Genomic DNA, 21,528 nt, shown 5'->3' with positions numbered 1-21,528 from the left:
TAACGTCTGAGGGTGAGGTGGGTAATGAATGGGTAACGGATTGAAGTTCAAGTGGGTAAAGCGTAAAATTTTAAATCACGGGTAGATATAATGAAAATGAGTTATACCACATGTGAGTTTATTATAATTATCCTTAAAAAATAAATAAATAAATAAATTATTGAATCACAATTGACCCCAATCAGCGAGAAAGTATATGATGTTTCAGGAACTCCACCTCAACATCTAGTTGGTGTTTCTAAACCAATAAGAAATTGACATTTGTCTTAAAAAAAGAAACATCAGCCTACTGAACCATTTAAATTTAAAAGACGAAATTGACCTTGAAAAATTCAAAGAACCGCCCTCTGTTGTTTTTCCTCTTTTTGCAAAATCAAAATGTTCATCTCTCTCTCTCCGTTTTTCTCTCCACCACCACAACACACCAGCACCTCAATGACTCCATTTTTTTCTCTGTCAACTCCAAACCAAAAACCACTTTACTTTTCCTCTTTTCAAAATCAAATTTCAATGTCTCTCTCCCCAGTCCACACGCCACCATAGCCTTTATTCTCTCTTAACCCCAAATCCCAACAGCCAATGCCCAGCGGTAGCGTCCCCGCCGGCACAACACCGCCGACATCACAAGTTCTGAAGAAACCGGCCTTTGTCTCATCAGAAAATCCCCAAAATCTTCTCTTTCTAGCAGAACCACCCTACACCGGAAACTTCACGCCACTTCCAACACCCGACATTCATAAGAAGGTTTTTTTTTTTTTTTTTTTTTCCTCTGTTTCTTTTCTGCATTTTTCACATTTTTTTGTTTGCTTTTTTCTTCCCAAAATTACAGATGTTTAAAAGAAACAAAAGAAGACCAAAGGAATTTTTGTGTAGAAAGGAAATTTGTACCTGTTTGATAAAATGTCTCAATGAAGATGGTTAATCTTCTTTTTGTTAATGTTCTTTTGGATCATATTAAAGTTGGTTTTTTTTTTTTTTTTTTTTTTTTTTTTTTTTTTCACTTTTTTGTTATAGTTTCATATGTAGAAACATAAAGCTTCTTTCTTTGTTTGACAAATAGCTTGCTGCCTTATTTTGCTCATAAAATGCTTTGCTGATATGTTTATTGAAATCTTGGTCTTGAACAACTTCATTTTTGTGTGTGAAGGTTGTTGACTGAGTATATTTGGTTTCCCCAATTCTAAACTTTGTTTTTTCCGCTGTTGAGTTTACTGAATAACAAACACACTGCAGTATATTTGGGCTCATATTAATAAGTAAAGAAAATTTGGCATACACCAACCGAATGCTGAGTTGAGTTTTTATGATGTTGGATTTGGCACCATATGGATGCTGGGTTGAGTTTTTATCAGGTCTGCTACTCCTTAGTTTACATTCATACAAATATAATTCTTTAAGTTGTTCTCATGTCATAGGCTTGATCAAGTGATAAGTATTGGATTGAAAGTTATATAATGAAAAACAAAAAGGGACAAGAGAAAAGGTTTGAAATTTGTCTATTTGCTACCAGTGCCTTTGGCATTCAATTTTTCTTTTAATAAGCAGCTCCCAACTTAGTTTTGATGGTAATGGTATATTATATTAAGTAAATTCGAAGGATAGATTTATAGTAGTCCCAAATTTTTTATTTTTGCTTCTTTTGTGGTTATTCTTAAACTTTTATTTTTTACTTTTTATATGAAGTCTTGAACTTTAATTTGGTTACTTTGTTTGAAAGTAAAAATCTGAATTTTCAAAGCAAAAATCTGTCAACTAGTATCTAGATTCAATATTGTCTATTGTTAGTGTGTTTTCCATTAAATTTTAATTTAATTTGCTTTAGTATTGGAGCAAAGTGACCAACTAACCAACCTTGAATTGGTTTTGCAGATTGTCTAAAATTGTTTGTTTATAATGGCTGTTAGAAAATAAATTTCAGTAGCATATAGCAATATTGGAGCAGCCACACATAAGCAATAGCTTGAGGAGTATACTTGAAGACGTGCTGAACATAACAAATGAGATTGACCAAGTTTCATTTGGGATATGAGAGATGTAAATCAAGCAGCTCGCGAGCTTGCTAAGTGGGGCTTTGTTAACAATTGGAATGGTTTTGTAAATTGTAGCCTTATTGGCCGGGTCATCTAATATATCATATATGTGATCATGAAGGATACTTTGGATTGTACAATTTGAATTTAGATCTTTTTAATAAAGCTTGGTTTATTGTAAAAAAAAAAAAAAAAAAAGTTATATATATAATGGGTGATTTGGTCACATGTCCAAGATATCTTTATGCAACTTTTAGAAAGAAAAAGGAAAACACACAAACATTGATAAGATTAAAAAAAAAAAAAAGTAGAAATGAATAGTTGTAATTCATTTCTTGGCTTGGCGATACAGGGACAATCATTCTCCCTTGTGAATCTATGAACTTAAAACTATTGTAAGATTTGAGTAAAAAGGGAGCAACTTGTAGCATTCACTATATCATCAGAATAACAAAAAAGAAATAGTCTAGCACCAAAATATTGCCATTTGCCATATCATCCACTTAATCGGAACTTTTCATGAGTGCTATCATTCATCCCTATATAGCATAACAATATAACACCTGCAACAATCTAGTGTTGCAATTCCACCACCAAGCACATATAGAAATTAATATATAAGAATAAAATTTACTATTGCATTAAAAACTTTCATCATTTGCATATAATTAGTCTTTAACTAGAAGCTACTCAAACAAACACGAAATCTATCATGTTTGAGTAGCTTCATTAGTTACAAAAATTTTCCAAAAATGATAGCTATAATTAGTGTTGGCTATGCAATCACTTGTCCAAATTTTTATACTATCTAAAAAATTATCAAGTCAAAAATACTATCTAAGATGTTCCTCCACTGTGCAATAATGTCCGAAATGCTTTCCAAAAAACTATCCAAAAATGCTGTCCATTAGCTGTGCGGTATATTGTCCAAAATACTATCCAAAAGAGCTTTTCATCATACTTCAGAATTTTTTAGCAGAGCCCTAGAAAAAAAGAGAACAATATTAGGGGAAAAAAACAATAAACAAAAGCACATATTAGAGTAATAATAGCATTGTACGAGGATGAAGTTTTCTATTGAAATGAAAGATGGTGAACAACAGACAGTTATGACACAAGGTTGTGCCAATGCCTTTGCCTTTGAACAAATGAGATCATCTCGGGCTTTATCCAATGCTTTTGCACTCAAAAGCATTGCACAGAAAAGAAATTGTGGGAGATAGGTAATTAGAAAGTGCTCCGTATCTAAAATCAATTTTGAGATAATTAACTAAAGCAAATGATAATGGTTGTCAACAAGGCCACATCCTATTTTGAGTGTACTTCTCAAATACAAACCAAAATAAGTTTATATGCTTCTAGTATTTTAAAAAACATACCAAAAAAATCAACTAACACAGCCATATTTCTCTTGCAAAGGCTATCATGCTAAGTAACCAAACAAAGTAACCAAATTAAAGTTCAAGACTTCATATAAAAAGTAAAAAATAAAAGTTTAAGAATAACCACAAAAGAAGCGAAAATAAAAAATTTGGGACTACTATAAATCTATCCTTCAAATTCACTCAATATAATATACCATTACCATCAAAACTAAGTTGGGAGCTGCTTATTAAAAGAAAAATTGAATGCCAAAGGCACTGGTAGCAAATAGACAAATTTCAAACCTTTTCTCTTGTCCCTTTTTGTTTTTCATTATATAACTTTCAATCCAAGACTTATCACTTGATCAAGCTCTAGGTGCTCTTATGGCGCAAGAAAATAAAGAGACCCAAATTGAAGGATATTTTGTGTTCAAGTCAAATCCACATTACCATAAATCCAATCAATAAGTTTTGCAAGGAGATGGTATTATGTTACTATAGAGTATTCTGTTATTAGACAAGCCTATGACAAGAGAACAACATAAAGAATTATATTTGTATAAATGTAAACTGAGGAGTAGCAGACCTGATAAAAACTCAAACTAGCATCCATATGGTGCCAAATCCAACATCATAAAAACTCAACTCAGCATTCGGTTGGTGTATGCCAAATTTTCTTTACTTATTAATATGAGCCCAAATATACCGCAGTGTGTATGTTATCATCAGTAAACTCAACAGTAGAAAAAACAAAGTTTAGAATTAGGGAAACCAAATATACTGCAGTCAACAACCTTCACACACAAAAATGAAGTTGTTCAAGACCAAGATTTCAATAAACGTATCAGCAAAGCATTTTATCATCAAAATAAAGGCAGCAAGCTATTTGTTAAACAAAGAAAGAAGCTTTATGTTTCTACATATGAGACTATAACAAAAAAGTGAAGAAAAAAAAAAAAAAAAAACCAACTTTAATCTGATCCAAAAGAACATTAACAAAAAGAAGATTAACCATTTACTGTATATTGTATATTCTGTTGATTGATAATAGTTTAAGAACAAAGGAGTGCATCCATCTTCATTGAGACATTTTATCAAACAGGTACAAATTTCCTTTTTACACAAGAATTCCTTTGGTTTTCTTTTGTTTCTTTTAAACATCTGCTATTTTGGGAAGAAAAAAGCATACAAAAAAAAAAATGTGAAAAATGCAGAAAAGAAACAGAGAAAAAAAAAAACCTTCTTGTGAATGTCGGGTGTTGGAAGTAGCGTGAAGTTTCCGGTGTAGGGTGGTTCTGCTAGAAAGAGAAGATTTTGGGGATTTTCTGATGAGACAAAGGCCGGTTTCTTCAGAACTTGTGATGTCAGCGGTGTTGTGCTGGCAGAGACGCTACTGCTGGGCATTGGCTGTTGGGATTTGGGGTTAAGAGAGAATAAAGGCTATGGTGGCGTGTGGACTGGGGAGAGAGACATTGAAATTTGATTTTGAAAAGAGGAAAAGTAAAGTGGTTTTTGGTTTGGAGTTGACAGAGAAAAAAATGGAGTCATGGAGGCGCTGGTGTGTTGCGGTGGTGGAGAGAAAAACGGAGAGAGAGAGAGAGAAGAGCATTTTGATTTTGCAAAAAGAGGAAAAACAACAGAAGGTTGAATTTTTCAGGGTCAATTTCGTCTTTTTTTTTGAATCATTTTCATTTAAATGGTTCAGTAGGCTGATGTTTCTTTTTTTTAGGACAGATGTCAATTTTTTATTGGTTTTAGAAACACCAACTCCTGAAACATCATATGCTTTCTCCCAATCAGCCCTTAATAACAAGAGAGTTCAAGTGCCCATAAATAGCGGTTTCACCCACAATCCCTCTCACCTTTTTTTTCTGCGCATAAAAGAGAAGACTCCAGGGCCAACTTCTCGCTTGGCTTTCTAGGGTTTTCCTATTCCCTTTCGTTATTCTCTGCAGGTTAGGCGAACAAAACTCCGTCGTTTCATCGATCGGAACCATGTCGTCGTCGAAGAAGATCACTCTGAAGAGCTCTGACGGTGAGGCTTTCGAAGTGGAGGAGGCGGTGGCGCTTGAGTCTCAGACGATCAAGCACATGATTGAGGACGATTGCGCCGACAACGGAATCCCCCTCCCGAACGTGACGAGCAAGATCTTGGCCAAGGTCATCGAGTACTGTAAGAAGCACGTCGAGGCCACCTGTGCCGACGAGCGCACCTCCGACGAAGATCTCAAGGCTTGGGACACCGAGTTCGTCAGGGTTGACCAGGCCACCCTCTTCGATCTCATTCTGGTATATCTCCCCTTTTTACCCTTCTAGCTTTCAGATTTAGATCTGAATAGATGTTAGGGTTTCGCTATTCTGAATATACGATACTAGTCTAGGGTTTCGTAAATTTTAGGGATTTTTATCAATTTTTGCTTCTTGAATCGTAAGTTTTTAGAGTGCTCTGAATGTTAGGGTTTCAAAATTTGGAGTGCCTGATTGTGGTTATGTTTGTGTATTATTTTCTTGGGGCTTGTGAAAATTGGTTTGTACACTGTTTATTGAATCGTATTCTTTCTTTAATTTGTTGTCAAAGATTGGTCTTTTTAATGCGATGATTAAGGTTGGGCGAGTATGAATCAGAGTTGATATTGAATTTGGTTTTTGATATAGAGTTAGCGTTGTTTTCCTGATTATGCCTATGGTAGTGATTTTGATGCCTATTCTCATTGCTTTGTTGTATTGTTTGCTAATGCAAGTACCAAACAAGTATTATACTTCTAAAATTATTTCATTTGGTCAGTTTTGTATTAGAATATTACTTTGTTTAGGGTCCTCCAAAAGGTTGAATATATATATATATATATATATTATAAAATTAGAACTTACAACTAAGATTTGAGACATTTTTTATTTGTGCAAGAGGCCATATTGTTTATAAACAAAGGTGAGATTCTTACAATATCTTAGGATGTGTTGCTTATGATGTTTTATATGTGCTTACCTTATTTTCAGGAAAAAGAGAGATATTTGGGTTTTGTTGAGCCCTTTGCCAACTTGGGTTGTAGTTTAGCTTTGCATTTTTGGGGGGGGGGGGGGGGGGGGAACTGACATGTGTTATTCGTTGTTTAACATCGACTGTTCTAGTACATTTCTAAGACTAGTGACATTCTTTTTGTTGATCTTCTTTTATGATAATTTGATTATGTTTGTCTTTTATCTTTGAAGTTGCCTTCTCTTTCAGATGGAATACTTGTTCAGTTGTCTTGTACTCATTTGGTAAATTGAGTTTGTTCAATATTGTTGAATTCTTTCAGGCTGCAAACTATTTGAACATCAAGAGCCTTTTGGATTTGACATGCCAGACCGTAGCGGACATGATCAAGGGTAAGACACCAGAGGAGATCCGCAAGACCTTTAACATCAAGAATGACTTCACCCCTGAGGAAGAGGAAGAGGTTCGTAGGGAGAATCAGTGGGCATTTGAATGATGTACTGGTTGATTATGTGGAGTTGAACTCAAACAAAAATGTGTTTTTATGGTGTATTATGTGGGTTTATATTACATTAGTAATAGTTATTCTCTGACTCTCTCTTTTTGTCTGTTTTAAGTACTCTCTCGTTTGAAATTGTGAGCGCCTTAAAGTGTAAATAATATTCAGATTTTGATGGGGGCATTGGTAGCAGTTGTCCTGCTATCAATTCCACTATCATTTCAATGCTTTATATCGATTTGTTGTGATTTTCTGGTTTTGGGAAGGGATGTATGTGTCTGTGGTCTACATGAATCTCTTCCATGAGGTCCTCAAAGACCTTAGATGCCGGGCATTGTAGGTGTTTCATAGGCGTGTAGGGAAACTAGGACTGACATAGGAAGAAGATAATGGCTGGACGTGATTAAGGTTTTGGTACTCTGGGAATATTAAGAAATTATCAATAACTGATGTTATGACTTGTGAACAAGGATCCTGCGGCCCAGGTATCATATATGCCTCCAAAATAAATAGCTTTGAATACCAGAGAAAAAAAAAGTATACATTACCCAAGTGAATCATAGAGGAGAACAAGAGACTCCCATAGTGTTGCTTCTGCTCTTGATAAGAAGACCGGTGCTTTAGGTTATGAAACTAAGGCTGCTTACTTTATTATTACTTTTAATATACTTCCCATAGATTTGTGTTATGAAACTAAGGCTGCTTACTTTATTATTACTTTTAATATACTTCCCATAGATTTGTTGGGAAATTTATGTCAGGTTATGAAACTAAGGCTGCTTACTTTATTATTACTTTTAATATACTTCCCATAGATTTGTTGGGAAATTTATGTCGTCATAGATCCCGTTTCTGGGCATTGCACTTGAACCATTGATGCACGAACTAGTACTATTGTATAGATACCAGCGGTAGAGGGAGAAAGAGAGGCAAGCCCCCTAATTCAAAATATAGTGTGAGGGGGACAAAGCTTCCATTTCCAAATACAATCCTTCGCCTCAAGGCGTTCTTTTTTTTTAGGAATCTGTCAATCGGAGTCAATCGGAGGAGCGCAACCAAGTTTCAAAGCCCAAAGCCCTGCAAGGGATGTGAAGCCCTTCTCAATGTCTTCCACTCGTCCAGTGGATTCAGGAGGCAAGAGGAGTCCATTGATTGAATCCAATCTTATCAAGCATAGACGGGTAGAGTTCACTCATCTGGTAGCGAGGGGAAGATGAACAATGAAGCTATAGCTGCTCACCTTTCTTGCTATCTACCTTTAAGTGATAGGGGAGCTAACAACCCATCAACAAATCTTTCTTTCTATCTTGAATTCTTGATCTTTGGTGCCAGGGGAGCAAAGGAAGTGGGGGGACAAACTCCTCTATCTACCCTAGAAATGGGTGGGATCTATTGAATGAGATTCTAGATAGGGCTGGGCTGGGTATGAGTCAATTGGATGCAGGGAAGCCTAGGCAATCTGTTCCTATCAATCATTCATCCAGAAGCAATGGAAGAAAGAATCGTCTTTTGAAATCTCATTGTTGAAGGCGTAGAGAGGACCAGAAAAATATAGGAGAATTTTTTATAGCCATATTATTATTGTTAATAAAGAATTGTGTAATTAATTAGGCCAACAGCCCTCCATTCAGTAGGCAATTTATGTGCATCTATGGTTTCTTTAGTCCCTGCTATGCGAGTAATAAGGAATCCTTAGAAAATCGAAACTCCCCAATTCGATATGTAAAACCAGAATGCAGGTTTCTTTAGTCCCTGCTATGCGAGTAATAAAGAATCCTTAGAAAATCGAAACTCCCCAATTTGATATGTAAAACTAGAATGCAAGGTGCATTATAATTTTATTCCCTGCAAATAAAAAGTCTCCAAGCTTGACCCCTCCCACACAGGGGCGACTGGCTGGGGAAAAAACCTGAAAGCAATAATTGTAGTATCGACACAGCCTATTTCGAAATTGAGATGAAGGGATGAAAGATTGGAATTCTATATAGTCTTTCAAACGTCTACTACACTCATGCATTTTGGCCCCTATTTGAAACTTCTTCCTCTGGTTTTAACAAAAATAAGATAAAAGAATTTGTTCATTTCTCAGGGGTCGAGTGCTCCTGCACCTTTCCTCGCTTTAGATGTTAAACTTAAGTTTTTAAAATTGACTTGAACCTCTCATGATTTTATTTATCAATGGAGCTGTATACAAATATATAGTGTTATATTTTTCAAGGGACAATATTTATTAGCTTGTAACATTTAATAGTCACATATTGGAATTTAAATGGGATCATAAAATACACCAAATAATGGGAAAATTTCTATATGGTTTGATTGGTTCAGAGGTTTCTATTATGTTAATAAGAAAAGTTTACTGTTTGGTTTAGGAAATATTTTTAGAGATTTTTTAATGAAAAAGAAAAAATAACTGATTTTTTTGAATAGTTTTTTTATACTTACCATAAAAGGGATATCAAAATTTTTCCAAATAATTTATTAACAAATTTCCTAAGAGCACTTATTAAAGAACCTTTCTGTTAATTATGAAATGGATCTTGCATTAACACCATCATGAGTTTTCTTGTTCTTGTTTTCATCTAATGTGTGTCGTGGGGGATTTTTGTTCAAAAAGTAGTTAATTCTTTTAAGCCGGGGGCTTTTTGTTCAAAAAGTACTTAATTCTTTTAAGCCAAAAAATAGAAATGGATCTTGCATTAACACCACTTGTTTTCATCTAATGTAACTGAAAGTAACTGTTGTGGGGGCTTTTGTTCAAAAAGTACTTAATTATTTTGAGTAACTGATGTACTAACAAAAGTAAGTTAATACAAAGTTAATTTTTATGACTTTTTCAAGTTATGGAGTGCCATGTTAAAATAATTATTTTTGAGGTCCACTTTACTTCGTAAGTACTAAATAAGTTCTTGATGTCTCAGATTTGAATAATCCTTTGGCTACTAACGGGTGGCCCGAGCTCATGCTTGCTCCTACATATGCACAAAGAGGGACAAGAGTAACGTCTTTGCTTCTTAGCATGGCTTGGATCAATTCATCCAGTAGCTCATGAGGACAATGTTACCGTTACAAAAAGCAAAAAAATTTAGTATCGAAAATATACGGAAATAAAATGGCAAAATTGCTTCCAAACTATATTTTTTTGATAGGTAATAACAAACTTTATTGATAAAAAAAGCACAATGAATTTACGATTGTAAACTCACTGCACTGAAGTAGCATGCAATTTCAATGAAATATATTTTAACAGAACGTTAATAAAACTAGAACAGAAGTGTGGCCAATCGGTGAAGTAAAGAAGAACATGAGTTAGGGAGAGTAGGTCACAATCTTAAAACAATGTGTGCTTTGAGTGACTTGTTTTTTTTTCCTAGTTGAAAATAGAAAAGTTAACGTGAACCGTGTGGTGGGATAATTGCTTGAAGAAATTGGTGGATTGTTACTTGTTTTAGCTTAAGTCGCTTTCCGTATTTATATTGGAAGAAGGTTGACTCCATTCAGAAGGAAAGTTTGTGTAATTGCGTCTGTACATAAAATTGACAACACAACTTTCTACCCATAGGACAGTGAGTTTGCTTGTGCAGATCGATTTCTTATATCTCAGATGTAATTGAAACAATTGAGTCGTTTGAGTTTGTATTGAACCCATAATTACATGTTCCTTTGGAACACTCTAGTTGCCTTCAAGCTAAATAAATCTCAAACTTCAAATTTGTCATTAGACCGTTAATTTTCCATGATGCAACTTAAAACAGTCACCTACGTAATATTACCAAATAGTAACCACTCGTTATTGATAAATATTGGGACCATAAAAAATGGCACAATCTTATGCCACAACTTGTCACATGGTGAGTTGTAATGACTCACAGACACTCTTTCATCAGTCATAACTCATCACATGACAAGTTATGGTATAAAATTGTGCAATATTTAGTGGTCCTAACACAACTCCCCGTTATTCTATTTTGACAACACTTTTTTTTGAAAAGTATTAAGACATAGCACTTAAAAGGCTAATCTACTGGTAAAAGCAATACAGACTTACAGAGTACATAACTTTCATTTTCAATTGATAGCTCTATTATATCTATATACTAAAAAAGTAAGCAAACTAATTTATTAGCACTAAAAATGGATAATGACAGTGATATTTGGGTACTTCCAAGAGCATCTGTCATGATCAATCAAATCAACCACAAACTGAACCGAAGTACTAATAACTATGTCCAAACCCTCCCCATCTTAAACCAGATACGGTGGTCAATTGGGATATAGATCTTCCATCCCCCACACAACACTTGGCCTTAGTTAAGGATGAACAAGACAGAATACTTCTCCTACCATTGGGTCAGAAGGTCATTAACACTAAAAATGTTACTTCTTTTGCAATACTTGGCCTGAATCGCCTTAGAGAATAAACAATTCTGGTGACACAACTCTCCAAATTGTTTAGCTAAGAGTATTAGCATCAAGCTCAATACATTTTTAGTCAAATTTGTTTTAAAAACCTCACTTTTCCTACTTTAGCTAATCTACTATTCAAAGACAACTACATTAGTTTCAAAACTCCATCCATATTATTTTTTCAACATTTCTTTATTTATTTTTGTAACAGTCAAATTTTATTTTAATAAAAGCTCAAGTTTTCTAACACCCCAATGATTTTACAAGAAAAAAAAAAAACTAATTATCATAATTTTATAATTTCAATAAGTCTTGTATCACCTTTTCTTTACAATATCAATGAATATATACAAACAATACAAAACAAGAATGGACATAACAAACAATGTCAAAAAACCCCGATTAATTTATAAACATCAAAAGTGTAACAAGTTAGAAACATCTTAACAACAAAATCCATACATTGTGCAATAAGTTGCATGACTAGATTGCTTAAGAAATACATTGTAATAATATTCACTAATTACTCCTAACATTCAATGATTTCTTGGCGGAGTTGGCTAATGCATTGTTACTGCACTAGATCCAATTTTGTAGTGTCCATCATAATGATTTCCAAGTCTTGATTAGTTCATTTTAATTGAAGCTTCTCTCCCTTGACACGAACCAGATCTCCAACCTCCATTTGCTTGATCTCCATGAGTTCTTGATATGCTTCTTTAGCTCAACGAGTTCTTAAGTTTGAGAATATGCCCTCTCAAGAAAAACATTTTTCTCATTAGAATTTTTCTTCTTTCATTTCTCATGTCATTCAATATCCCTTCAAGATTTGAAATCATACATCGTTACTTTTTTAGTTCTTTAATCATTCTCTTTCTGCCTTCTGACTTGGTGGTCTCTCCAAGTCTACAAAGGAAGCATGGGAGGCCTCATCTTCCCATAGATATATCAACTTCGGAGTATAAGGACAAGATGTTGCAGATGATCTTCTGTTCATTTGAGGCTTTGAATGAAATTCCAACCATTTTGGTTGATGCCTCAAGATATTCCAACAATGATCCAATTGGAATGAGGTTTTGTGAACCTTTTAATACAGTTCCTTTGCTTTAGTAATCTGAAAAATTGACAAACAGCAGTTGGATTAGTGAATAGATAGTATTAGTTCATTAATGCATTGACACTACTTGAAAACAATTTTTACCTTCTCTTGCTCATTCACACCACTTGGATTACTATACTCAATCGAAGCTAAGCACCCAACAAACTTATTGATGCAAAGTTGAATCAATGATTGACTATTCATTACAGAGTTTGCAGTATGGTCAAATTTAGATGTCTTCTGACTCTTCTCTTTATGGAAGTAGTCCCAAACTCTATTCCAATATGTTTTGAGCTTTTGCTCATTCCCTTGCACCACATTCATGGACATATTGAGCCGTGCCAATACAATGAGGCAGTCTTCTTCTACTGTGAAATTACCACCCCGTTGTGTCTTCTTAACAATGGATTCATTTGAACTTTAGATGGAGACTGTTGGGTATATACTTCATCTTGTGGGGATTCCATCATGAATTCATTATTCATATTAGACTCCTGCTGTAAGAGCTCCGTGAAGTTCCAGTCCCCTGGCATTTGCAAATCCATTCCTTAATAAATAATAAATACTAACAATAACATAATAAGCCTAAAGAATCAAAACTCAGGCTTTAAGTTCTTATTTCAATTAATTGACAAGCCAAACATTTTTCTCTGACTTGGAAAAAAGATATGCATTCCTAAATGGTACATTTACTGACATGACAGACGCTGTAAAGACCATCTTAATTGATACCCAATTAAATAACATTGAGTATTCCAAAACTGGTACTGATAAAAAGTTACATCTACAATGGATGTTCCACCTGACCTATTTTCTGAACCATAGATCCAAAAAGATTGGCAAATTTTAGTTATAGTGGCAGGGTACAAGGCTCTGAAAATACAAAGAGGTGGGGAATAGTTACCTAGCAACAGGGAGGGAAATGAACTTTTTAGAGGATGCCATACCAGCCAAGTTCACAACTCAAGATCTGCAAACCTACTAGCAGCCAGAGAAGCCTTGTACCAAGCAATTTCCAAAGGCTTTAGCAAGATAGTTATCCTAACAGACTTTTGGTACACTAGTGCAGTAATGGCAGGGAGGGACATTCTTCCATGGAACATTTCAGTAGTGGCTGAATATCTTTCACAATGGAAGAAACAGGGCATAATTTTTTATTGTATGGTGGTAGATCAGAGAATTGTAGACCATATTAGACAATGGGCAAATCAAGCAGCAAATGTGTTTTGTTACTAATGTAGGTGCTTGTCATCTATGAATTGTTGCTTTGTTCCTATCTTTTGAGGTATCCCCAAAAAAAAAGTATTTTAAGTGAACAAGCAAACTAAGTAGTACCTCCCATTCTCTAGAAAATGCACAGCAAAGTACTCATGGATTTTAGAATGCGAATATGAGATATGAGAATATGAGAACAAGTTATTACAATGAAACACAAAACAATGAAGAAAGAATGCGAAGACAAACAAGAACAAAAATGAAACAGATCGGAGAAAAGTGCAATATAAACCAAGAAGTTCTCACATTTGGGAGAAAGGTCATGCTACAACATATGAGATAGATAGCAACAATCAAATTCAGCACAACTTATTATTACCAACAATCTCTACTAAATTCTCACTGATACATAATTTATTTCAAAAAATAAAGTTATCAAGCTTATTTTAAACCTTTGTGCCGTATCCTGAAATCAGCACAAATTTCTTTCTTTGTGAACCATAGTTGGGACCCTTTTTAATGAGTAGCCGTTCCATGTCCTAGAACATAAGTAGTTTAAAAATGTAAACAATAAGTACATGCAAACAATTTAAGTAATGATTGTAAAAGATGAGCAACACCAAGCTGAAAGGTTTAAGTTATTTACCAAAGACATTAAATGGGCCCCTAAGAAACCAGAAGACATTTAAGAAATTTCACACACACTTTGAGAGCTTAGTGATTATTAAGTGCCTCTGTTCACCAATACCACCTACTTTAAAAAATTTGAACCATGATTTTCCCACTACAATCGATACATTATCAGAGTTCCAATCCCCTAAAGTTTTCAATTTGTGCTCAAACATGTAAATCAGAATGATCTAAAAAACAAAATAGGAGAAACACAAAGAAAACGTAGAACCCATCACTCAAAACAATAGAAACTTAAATGGAAATCCAGTTGGAGAGAAAAATGTGAAAACCGGTTGAAGACTAACCTTTAAGATGACCAACAATCTGCTTGTTCTCTTCAGTGATAAAATCCCCCAAGTGATGGCTGAATTAAATAGAAGATTCAGTCTTGGGGGGCATCTAACCTATAGAAAGTTTTAGGCAGAAGTTAATTGGAGAAATATTCACTGAGGCAAATGACAAACAACGCGTAAGCCAATAGTTGGGTTGCTAAATTGGGCGGGGGAGAGAAGATGCAGCGAGTGATAATACCACTGCTATAAACTCAACTCCCGAAAGGGTCAAAATTAAACATTCAACATTGTGCTTGATATAGCAAGTAGCACTACTTTGTGCTATCCCAGAAATGCAACTTCTCCCAACAGTTAAATACAATAAAGGTCATTACTTGAGATGCTTGAAACAATCAGGAAATTTCTTGCAGATTCACGTGAAAAAAAAAAAAAAAAAAAAAAAGTCAACAAATATTTATCAAATGTTTCTGAAAAGAGGCAAAAACTGAACAATCATGATCTGCAGTCTAGAATGCAACTGCAGAGAGATTGAGCATAATTGATGCAAGGTATCAATTACTAAACTGTGTCAAAGAAACTGTCATAACTTGTGTGTTGCAGTGGCTATTGGAAATTGCCTTTACAACTACTGAGCCTAGAAAAACCAAATATCATCAGGTTGACATTCGAAGTCAATAATACATGCATTCTTGGCTGAGGCAGTAAAATTTACACTCAATTTGCTGCCACCAAACCACCTCATAAGGCAAGCATTATCATTACCATTATAGAAAGATCTATGCTTGTAGTTGTTCTGTTAATCCGCTCTATTTGAAACCAACTCTGCCGCCAAAGTGTAATGATGTTTTCCAAAAAGGCAAAACCAAACCATTTGCTGTTGTCTTCACTTGTTTTTGATGTTAAATTCCAGTATTTGTGCTGTGTTCTGGTGGTCATTTCAGAGTGGTACTCAACAAGCTTAACTTTTGAGCCTATCCATCATCATGCTGGCCTCCTCCATTCTTTCTCGCCAATAATCTCCTACTTTCAGATTGTGGACTATTTCTTTGAGATCTATAAGATTGCATCCTGGCATCCTTCCCAGCTTTTGATCCTTCATCATCTCTTTTACCCTAGCAACATCCTCCCATTGACCTGCCACAGCATATACATTCAGCAATAGTTGATAGTATGAGGGATTTTGAGGGTCCATGTCGATTAGAGATTTTGCAATTCGTTCTCCCAAAGACACATCTCCTAGGAAACGACATGAACCCAGCAAATTAGCCCACTGCAGGGATTCTGATGACTTGTCCTCATCTTCTGGCATATTCCTTAAGATTTCCTCTGCCTTTTGGATAAGCCCCAACTTGGCATAGAGATTAGCCATGCACCAATAATGTGCAAAATTGGGCTTTATAGTATATACATCTATCATTAGGCTGAAGTAATCTCTGCCCTCTGTTAAAAATCCAGCACGGGCACATGCACACAGAACACCAATGAAGGTTATTTCATCTGGAATAATTCCTTCTTCCACTTTATCTGGCCTCAAATGCTTCCCATGGTTGGTTTCTACAGGTTTTGACCTTGTTCTACCCAACATTTCACCAAATAGGGTAAGCCCATCATCTGGATTCCCATGAAGGCAATGCCCCAAGATCATTGCATTCCAGCAAACTAAATTCCTATTTGCCATCCTCTTAAACACTTCACAGGCTACATCCACTCTTTTGCACCTGCTATACATATCTATTAAAGCTGTATCAATAATTATAGTTGGTCTCAAGAACATCTTAATGAGAAAACCATGAGCTGATCTTCCTTCCTTCAGTCTAGCTGAATGACCACAGGCAGTGAGCACGCCAACCATAGTGGTATCACTACCTCTCAACCCCGTCTTAACCATTTCCCTGAACAACTTCAACCCACACCCAGGATTCCCACCTTTTAAATACCCATTAATCATAATATTCCAAGAAACCACATTTCTTTCATTCATCAAATCAAACAGTTGATGAGCAACACCCAAATTACCAATTCTAGCATACCCATCCACAATCGAATTCCACGAGATCAAATCCCGATTTGACATTTCGACAAACACCTTATTAGCAAGCTCAATATCCCCACAACAACCATACATATGAATCAACGAGTTTTGCACTGGAACCACAGAATCAACTCCATTCTTAATAGCCTGCCCGTGACACTCTAGTCCAGATTTAACACAACCCATCTTCGCACAAGAACCAACAAGTGGTACAAAAGTATAGCTATTGGGCAAAAACCCATTTCTCAACCACTCAAAATAGAAAACTACAGCCTGATACGGAACACAACTCTTAGAGTAAGCCTTGATTACAGTATTGATACATAACCTGTCAGGCGAATGTATATATCGGAAAACCAAGAGAGTGTAATCTATATCGCCGCCGAAATCCGAAGAAAAGTGCAGAACTTTGCCTGCCCAAAAGGGGCTGTGGAAGAGACCGCAAGTGATGAAATGGGCTTGGATTTGGAACAGCTGCCTCATACTCTGACATGCTTCGAGAAGTGCGAAACTTCGCTGAAAAAGAGAGGTTGAGGTTCCTGTGGTATCAGAGGAAGCACAAGAAGAGTAGAATGGGGAAGAGAGATTGGTTTTTAAGGTGAGAATGGAGTTCCGGAACCGAAAAAGTTCTCGCATGGAAGCTCTTGCCATTCATTTGGTATATGGTTTTGAGTGACTCTCCAGCTCCAGATTTGCCTTCTCCCCATTAACGCACATTTCAATCTCGGGAGCGAGTTTGGTTTCTGTGGGAATGGTTATGGTTTTGAGTGATGCAACGAGCTAAATGAGTAGAAAATACCATGCTCGATCGTCTCTCAACTTTGCGAAAGCTTTTGGCTTAAAAGCCACTCCAATGTCCCTTGTAAATTGTAGACAACACAGACTTTTGAATACATATCCCACTTTCTTCGTCCAAGCCTCCAAGGTATCAGGCATGTCATGGACTCATGGATTTTATGAATTGATGCATTAGGAGCATGACCGTATGTACACCAATTAATTAAAAACTTTGTATTAAAAAAAAACTAAATGTATTATAAAAAAATTTATATAAAAGAAAAATATTTTTTAAACTGTAAGGACACAATTTGTGAAGACCCATGATAGTGTTGGGTTCGCACGTAAAAAAGCCCAAACAATATTATTTATAGAGAGTGGGTTTGAAAGGCTAGACTTTAGTCATCAGACGGTGGGTTTTTCGTGGTGTTCATACATAGTTAAGTCGTGTTCGCCCTAGGAGTCTTTCTCCTGAAGGCGGGCTGGGAGGCTCTGGTTTTTGGTCATTTTTCCCAGCCCCCTTCTTGGTGCATTAACCTTCACATTATATAGCCCTACTTGGTTGATCTTAGCCCTCCACTTGTTGGTCAGGCAGGTGCTTACTTCTGTACCCGTCCCATCAGCTGTCCCCTCTTACTTTCTGTTAGTTGCGATGATCGAAGTTACACTGTCCAAGTGTCTTTTCTCATTAACATGGTCAGGACGCTGGCGAGTGCATTTAATGCGGAGGGGACGTATTTTCCTTGAACCAATTTTTCACCGTATCTCCACATGAGCCCCATTCTACTCACATCCCCTTCAGGGGCTGTTTGGGGATAGCCTTCATCGAGACGTTGCTCTTCCCATTAAAGTCCTGGAGTGTCGAGGATAGGGTCGTCCTCAGCTGTTCCCCTTGACACCTCGGCCTTTCATCATTCGTCCTCGGCACACGCCCTCCTCGGCATGGGCCCTGAGCCCTAATAGAGCGTGGGTCGGATCATAAGCTCCCCGGCCCCACATAAACTATTGTGAAATTTAAACATTATTATTTGAAAACTAGTTTCTATTTCAATTTTTTGAAAATTATTTATATATTGTTTTGAAATAAAAAATAAAAAAATCCTTCTATCACTTAAAACTATAATGAAGTTTCATCTAGATTAAATTATTGAAATGTAAACATTTACTTTTGCATAGAGATGGTATGTAATGTTTAATTTAAAATACAAAATTATAATAGGTGATCAAAATAATTAAAATAAATTTTACATTTTATTTTAAATATTTTGAAAAAAATTTAAATAAGAATTTAGTTTTGGTATAATTTATTTATTTTTTATTTTTAACTTAGCTAATAGAGTTATACCCAAAAGGAACAATAATTGAAATATAATTTTAAATTTCTTGAAACCTAGCTAATAGACTTTTGACCTAAAGTGTACTGCCCTAAAAATAAAGTTAGGGGTACAATATTTTTATAACAATTTTTCAACAAAATTTATGTGACAAGTTGTTAATGGTAAATTTAAAAAAAAAAAAAAAAAAAGTGATATGAATGGTTGGTCTAAACGAAAACTAGTGAAAGCTTGCAACCTAAGGTTTATTGTAAAATTGTTGTGAAACTGTTATGCCTATAACACCACTTATATCCTAAGTAATGAGAATTAACCATTTATTGTAGAAAGAAGATTGTCAATTGGGGCAATTACAGCATCTTGACCCAGCTTTATTGTATAGTAAGTATATGAGGTTAACTAATATATGAATTTTTATTGGATTAATTTATGAAAATCTCATTGTTACAAATTTTTAGTTAGTCATATATTAATTACTATATGAATAAAAAAATTATGTTTTGTCCATAATATTACTGTTAAAAAAATTGAAATTTAAACATTTTTATGTTAAATTTATTGTTAATTAAGGGTTTGTTTGGAAATAGTTTTTTTAGCTAAAAAGTATGAATTGAAAACTTTTTATTGAAAGTATAGAAAAAAAAAAGTTAATAGCTAGCTCAATAGTACAATGGGATCCATGTGTTTGGGATCCACTTATTTTTTGAAATTGAAATTTTTTTGCTGAAAATACTGTTGATAAAGGTAAAAGTTAGTTGAATTTTTTTTTTTTGAGAAACCACCCCGTGAAGAGGGGGGAAGAGACAATAGCATTAAGGAAGATCAGAATAGTACACCGATTCACACCCTAGAGGGATTTCCTCCATCCAAACTTGGAATGGGGAGAAGATACATGCTGATCTGGCTAAACAGTGCGCCAGCTTGTTCCCAATCCTACGCGTATGACTAAATGTGAGGGACTGGAAAGCCAAAGAAAGAACCTTAATGTCTTCCAAAATGTGACCGAAGCTTGAAGAGTCTTTGCCACCTGAGGAAAGAGCATTTATTATTATTTCCGAATCGCCTTCAAGTTGCACCCGATTCAGATGAAGATCTTGAGCCAAGACCAGTGCAGTACGGGCTGCTAACACTTCCACTGTCTCTACTGATGTAGGAGTGGAATAGTTTGTGTACAAGCAGCCATGACAAGACCTCTGTCGTCGCGAATGACACCAGCCAAACCAGCCAAGTTTCTATCGCTAAAAGTAGCTCCATCGAAGTTGATTTTCACCCAACCCGACTCCGGAGGAGACCACCTGGAAGCTAAAGCCGGTTTTGGTGGAGGATGGGAAGAAGGTTGGGCAGATTGGAACTCCAATAAGCTGTCAGTAGCCAAGCCTATAATTTTTGCCAAAGGAGCCACGCACTCACCAACCCTCATCTTATTTCTACGCATCCAGAGCTGTGACAAGACCATGGCAAAAAGATCAAAGTAGTCACCGTGGGACTGGCAGCATTGGAATATTTCCAGCAAAGAAGAACACCTTTTGGTTAAATTCATGAGCCAGGTGAACTTGGAAGACCATACAGGGGCCAGAGCAGGGCAGGACCAAAGAGCGTGAAAAATATTCTCACTCTTAAGCTTGCAGCCCGGGCATAGATCATCAGTGATAACTTTCCTTCTCAGAAGATTAGACTTGGATGGCAGCGCATCATTACCAGCCCTCCAAAGCAGCGTTTTGACCCTATTGGGGACGTGAAGTCTCCACACCCCCTTCCAAATGCTTCTGGTACTTGACAAATCCGATGAGGAAGGCTCACCATTTAGGGCTTCCTCCATGAGCCACCTGTAACCAGATCTAACAGAGTAAGAACCATCTGGGTTATTCGGCCAAAACAACCTATCCTCACACGGTCTAAGGTTGAGAGGAGTAGATAGGATGAGAGCAGCTTCATGGGGCAAGAAAAGGTTACGGATTGTTTCCTCCATCCAGCAGCGGAGATCACTATCAATTAATACCGATACCGTTGCATCACGGCCAAGGAAGTCCCTAGGAGACACCAACCTTTTGCTATAGGGGTCAGGCAGCCAATTATCATTGTAAATCCGAATCAAGGACCCCGTACCCACTCTCCATTGGACCCCTTTCCTGATCACATCTCTGCCCTTCAAAATACTTTTCCATGCGAATGAGCCATTGCCTTCTTTTGCATCAAGGATGGACCCGTTAGGGAAGAATTTCGCCTTAAAGAATCTATGGAAGAGAGATGTTTTATTATCAAGCAGCCGCCAAACTTGCTTTGCTAGCATGGCAATGTTGAAACGTTGAAGCTCTTTAAAACCCATACCCCCCCCCCCCCCCCCCGGCTTTTTGGAAGGCACAAGGAGCTCCATTTGGTCCAATGAATCTTCCTTTGATTACCTCTTTGGCCCTACCAAAATTTCCTAATTAGTATCTCAATGTCATTGCAAAGAATGGCCGGGAGCTTGAAGCAACTCATGGCAAAGGTGGGTATTGCCTGGATCACAGCTTTGAGGAGAATTTCGCGGCCCGCTTGGGATAGAAGCTGTTCTTTCCAGCCTTGGAGCTTAGCCTCGACCCTTTCTTTAATGTAGCGTAAACTCGCTTTCTTATCCCTACCAACTAGGGAAGGAAGCCCAAGGTATTTTTCGAATTGCTTGATTTCCTGAACGCCCAACGCATCTTTGATCTGATCTGCGATGAGGAGGGGGTGGATTTGCTGAAAAAAAGGCCCGTTTTACTACGATTCAGCTGCTGCCCCGAAGCCTTTTCATAGCACTCCAACAATCCTTGAAGTCTATGGCATTCCACCAGGGAGGCTCTACAA

The 21,528-nt window shown here is 36.3% G+C and overlaps 2 protein-coding genes and 2 long non-coding RNA genes across 4 annotated transcripts; 2 read left to right on the top strand and 2 right to left on the bottom strand.

Moving 5' to 3' along the window:
• Positions 1 to 268: 268 nt before the first annotated feature.
• On the top strand, positions 269 to 2,150 carry LOC126689622 (uncharacterized). The gene is made up of 2 exons (XR_007644556.1): positions 269 to 744; positions 1,870 to 2,150. It is a non-coding gene; the product is annotated as an uncharacterized LOC126689622 (long non-coding RNA).
• Positions 2,151 to 2,646: 496 nt separating this feature from the next.
• Positions 2,647 to 5,212, bottom strand: LOC126690556 (uncharacterized). The gene is made up of 2 exons (XR_007644658.1): positions 4,634 to 5,212; positions 2,647 to 3,013 (listed from the first exon to the last, which is right to left on the bottom strand). It is a non-coding gene; the product is annotated as an uncharacterized LOC126690556 (long non-coding RNA).
• Positions 5,213 to 5,217: 5 nt separating this feature from the next.
• On the top strand, positions 5,218 to 7,102 carry LOC126690555 (SKP1-like protein 1B). The gene is made up of 2 exons (XM_050385747.1): positions 5,218 to 5,683; positions 6,694 to 7,102. The coding sequence occupies exons 1-2, from the start codon at positions 5,390 to 5,392 to the stop codon at positions 6,865 to 6,867; spliced, it is 468 nt and encodes a 155-aa protein (XP_050241704.1). The 5' UTR covers positions 5,218 to 5,389; the 3' UTR covers positions 6,868 to 7,102.
• Positions 7,103 to 11,665: 4,563 nt separating this feature from the next.
• Positions 11,666 to 17,543, bottom strand: LOC126690554 (pentatricopeptide repeat-containing protein At3g51320). Its single transcript, XM_050385745.1, has 4 exons — positions 15,319 to 17,543; positions 14,569 to 14,667; positions 12,479 to 12,902; positions 11,666 to 12,391 (listed from the first exon to the last, which is right to left on the bottom strand). Exon 1 carries the CDS (start codon positions 17,237 to 17,239, stop codon positions 15,515 to 15,517), a length of 1,725 nt encoding a protein of 574 aa, XP_050241702.1. The 5' UTR covers positions 17,240 to 17,543; the 3' UTR covers positions 11,666 to 12,391; positions 12,479 to 12,902; positions 14,569 to 14,667; positions 15,319 to 15,514.
• Between the last annotated feature and the right edge of the window lie 3,985 nt (positions 17,544 to 21,528).

This window comes from Quercus robur, chromosome 6 (assembly GCF_932294415.1).
Source record: "Quercus robur chromosome 6, dhQueRobu3.1, whole genome shotgun sequence".
Taxonomy (NCBI): Eukaryota; Viridiplantae; Streptophyta; class Magnoliopsida; order Fagales; family Fagaceae; genus Quercus; species Quercus robur.
Note: the sequence above shows the minus strand (reverse complement) of the source record. Positions and strands in the feature narration are given on the sequence as shown.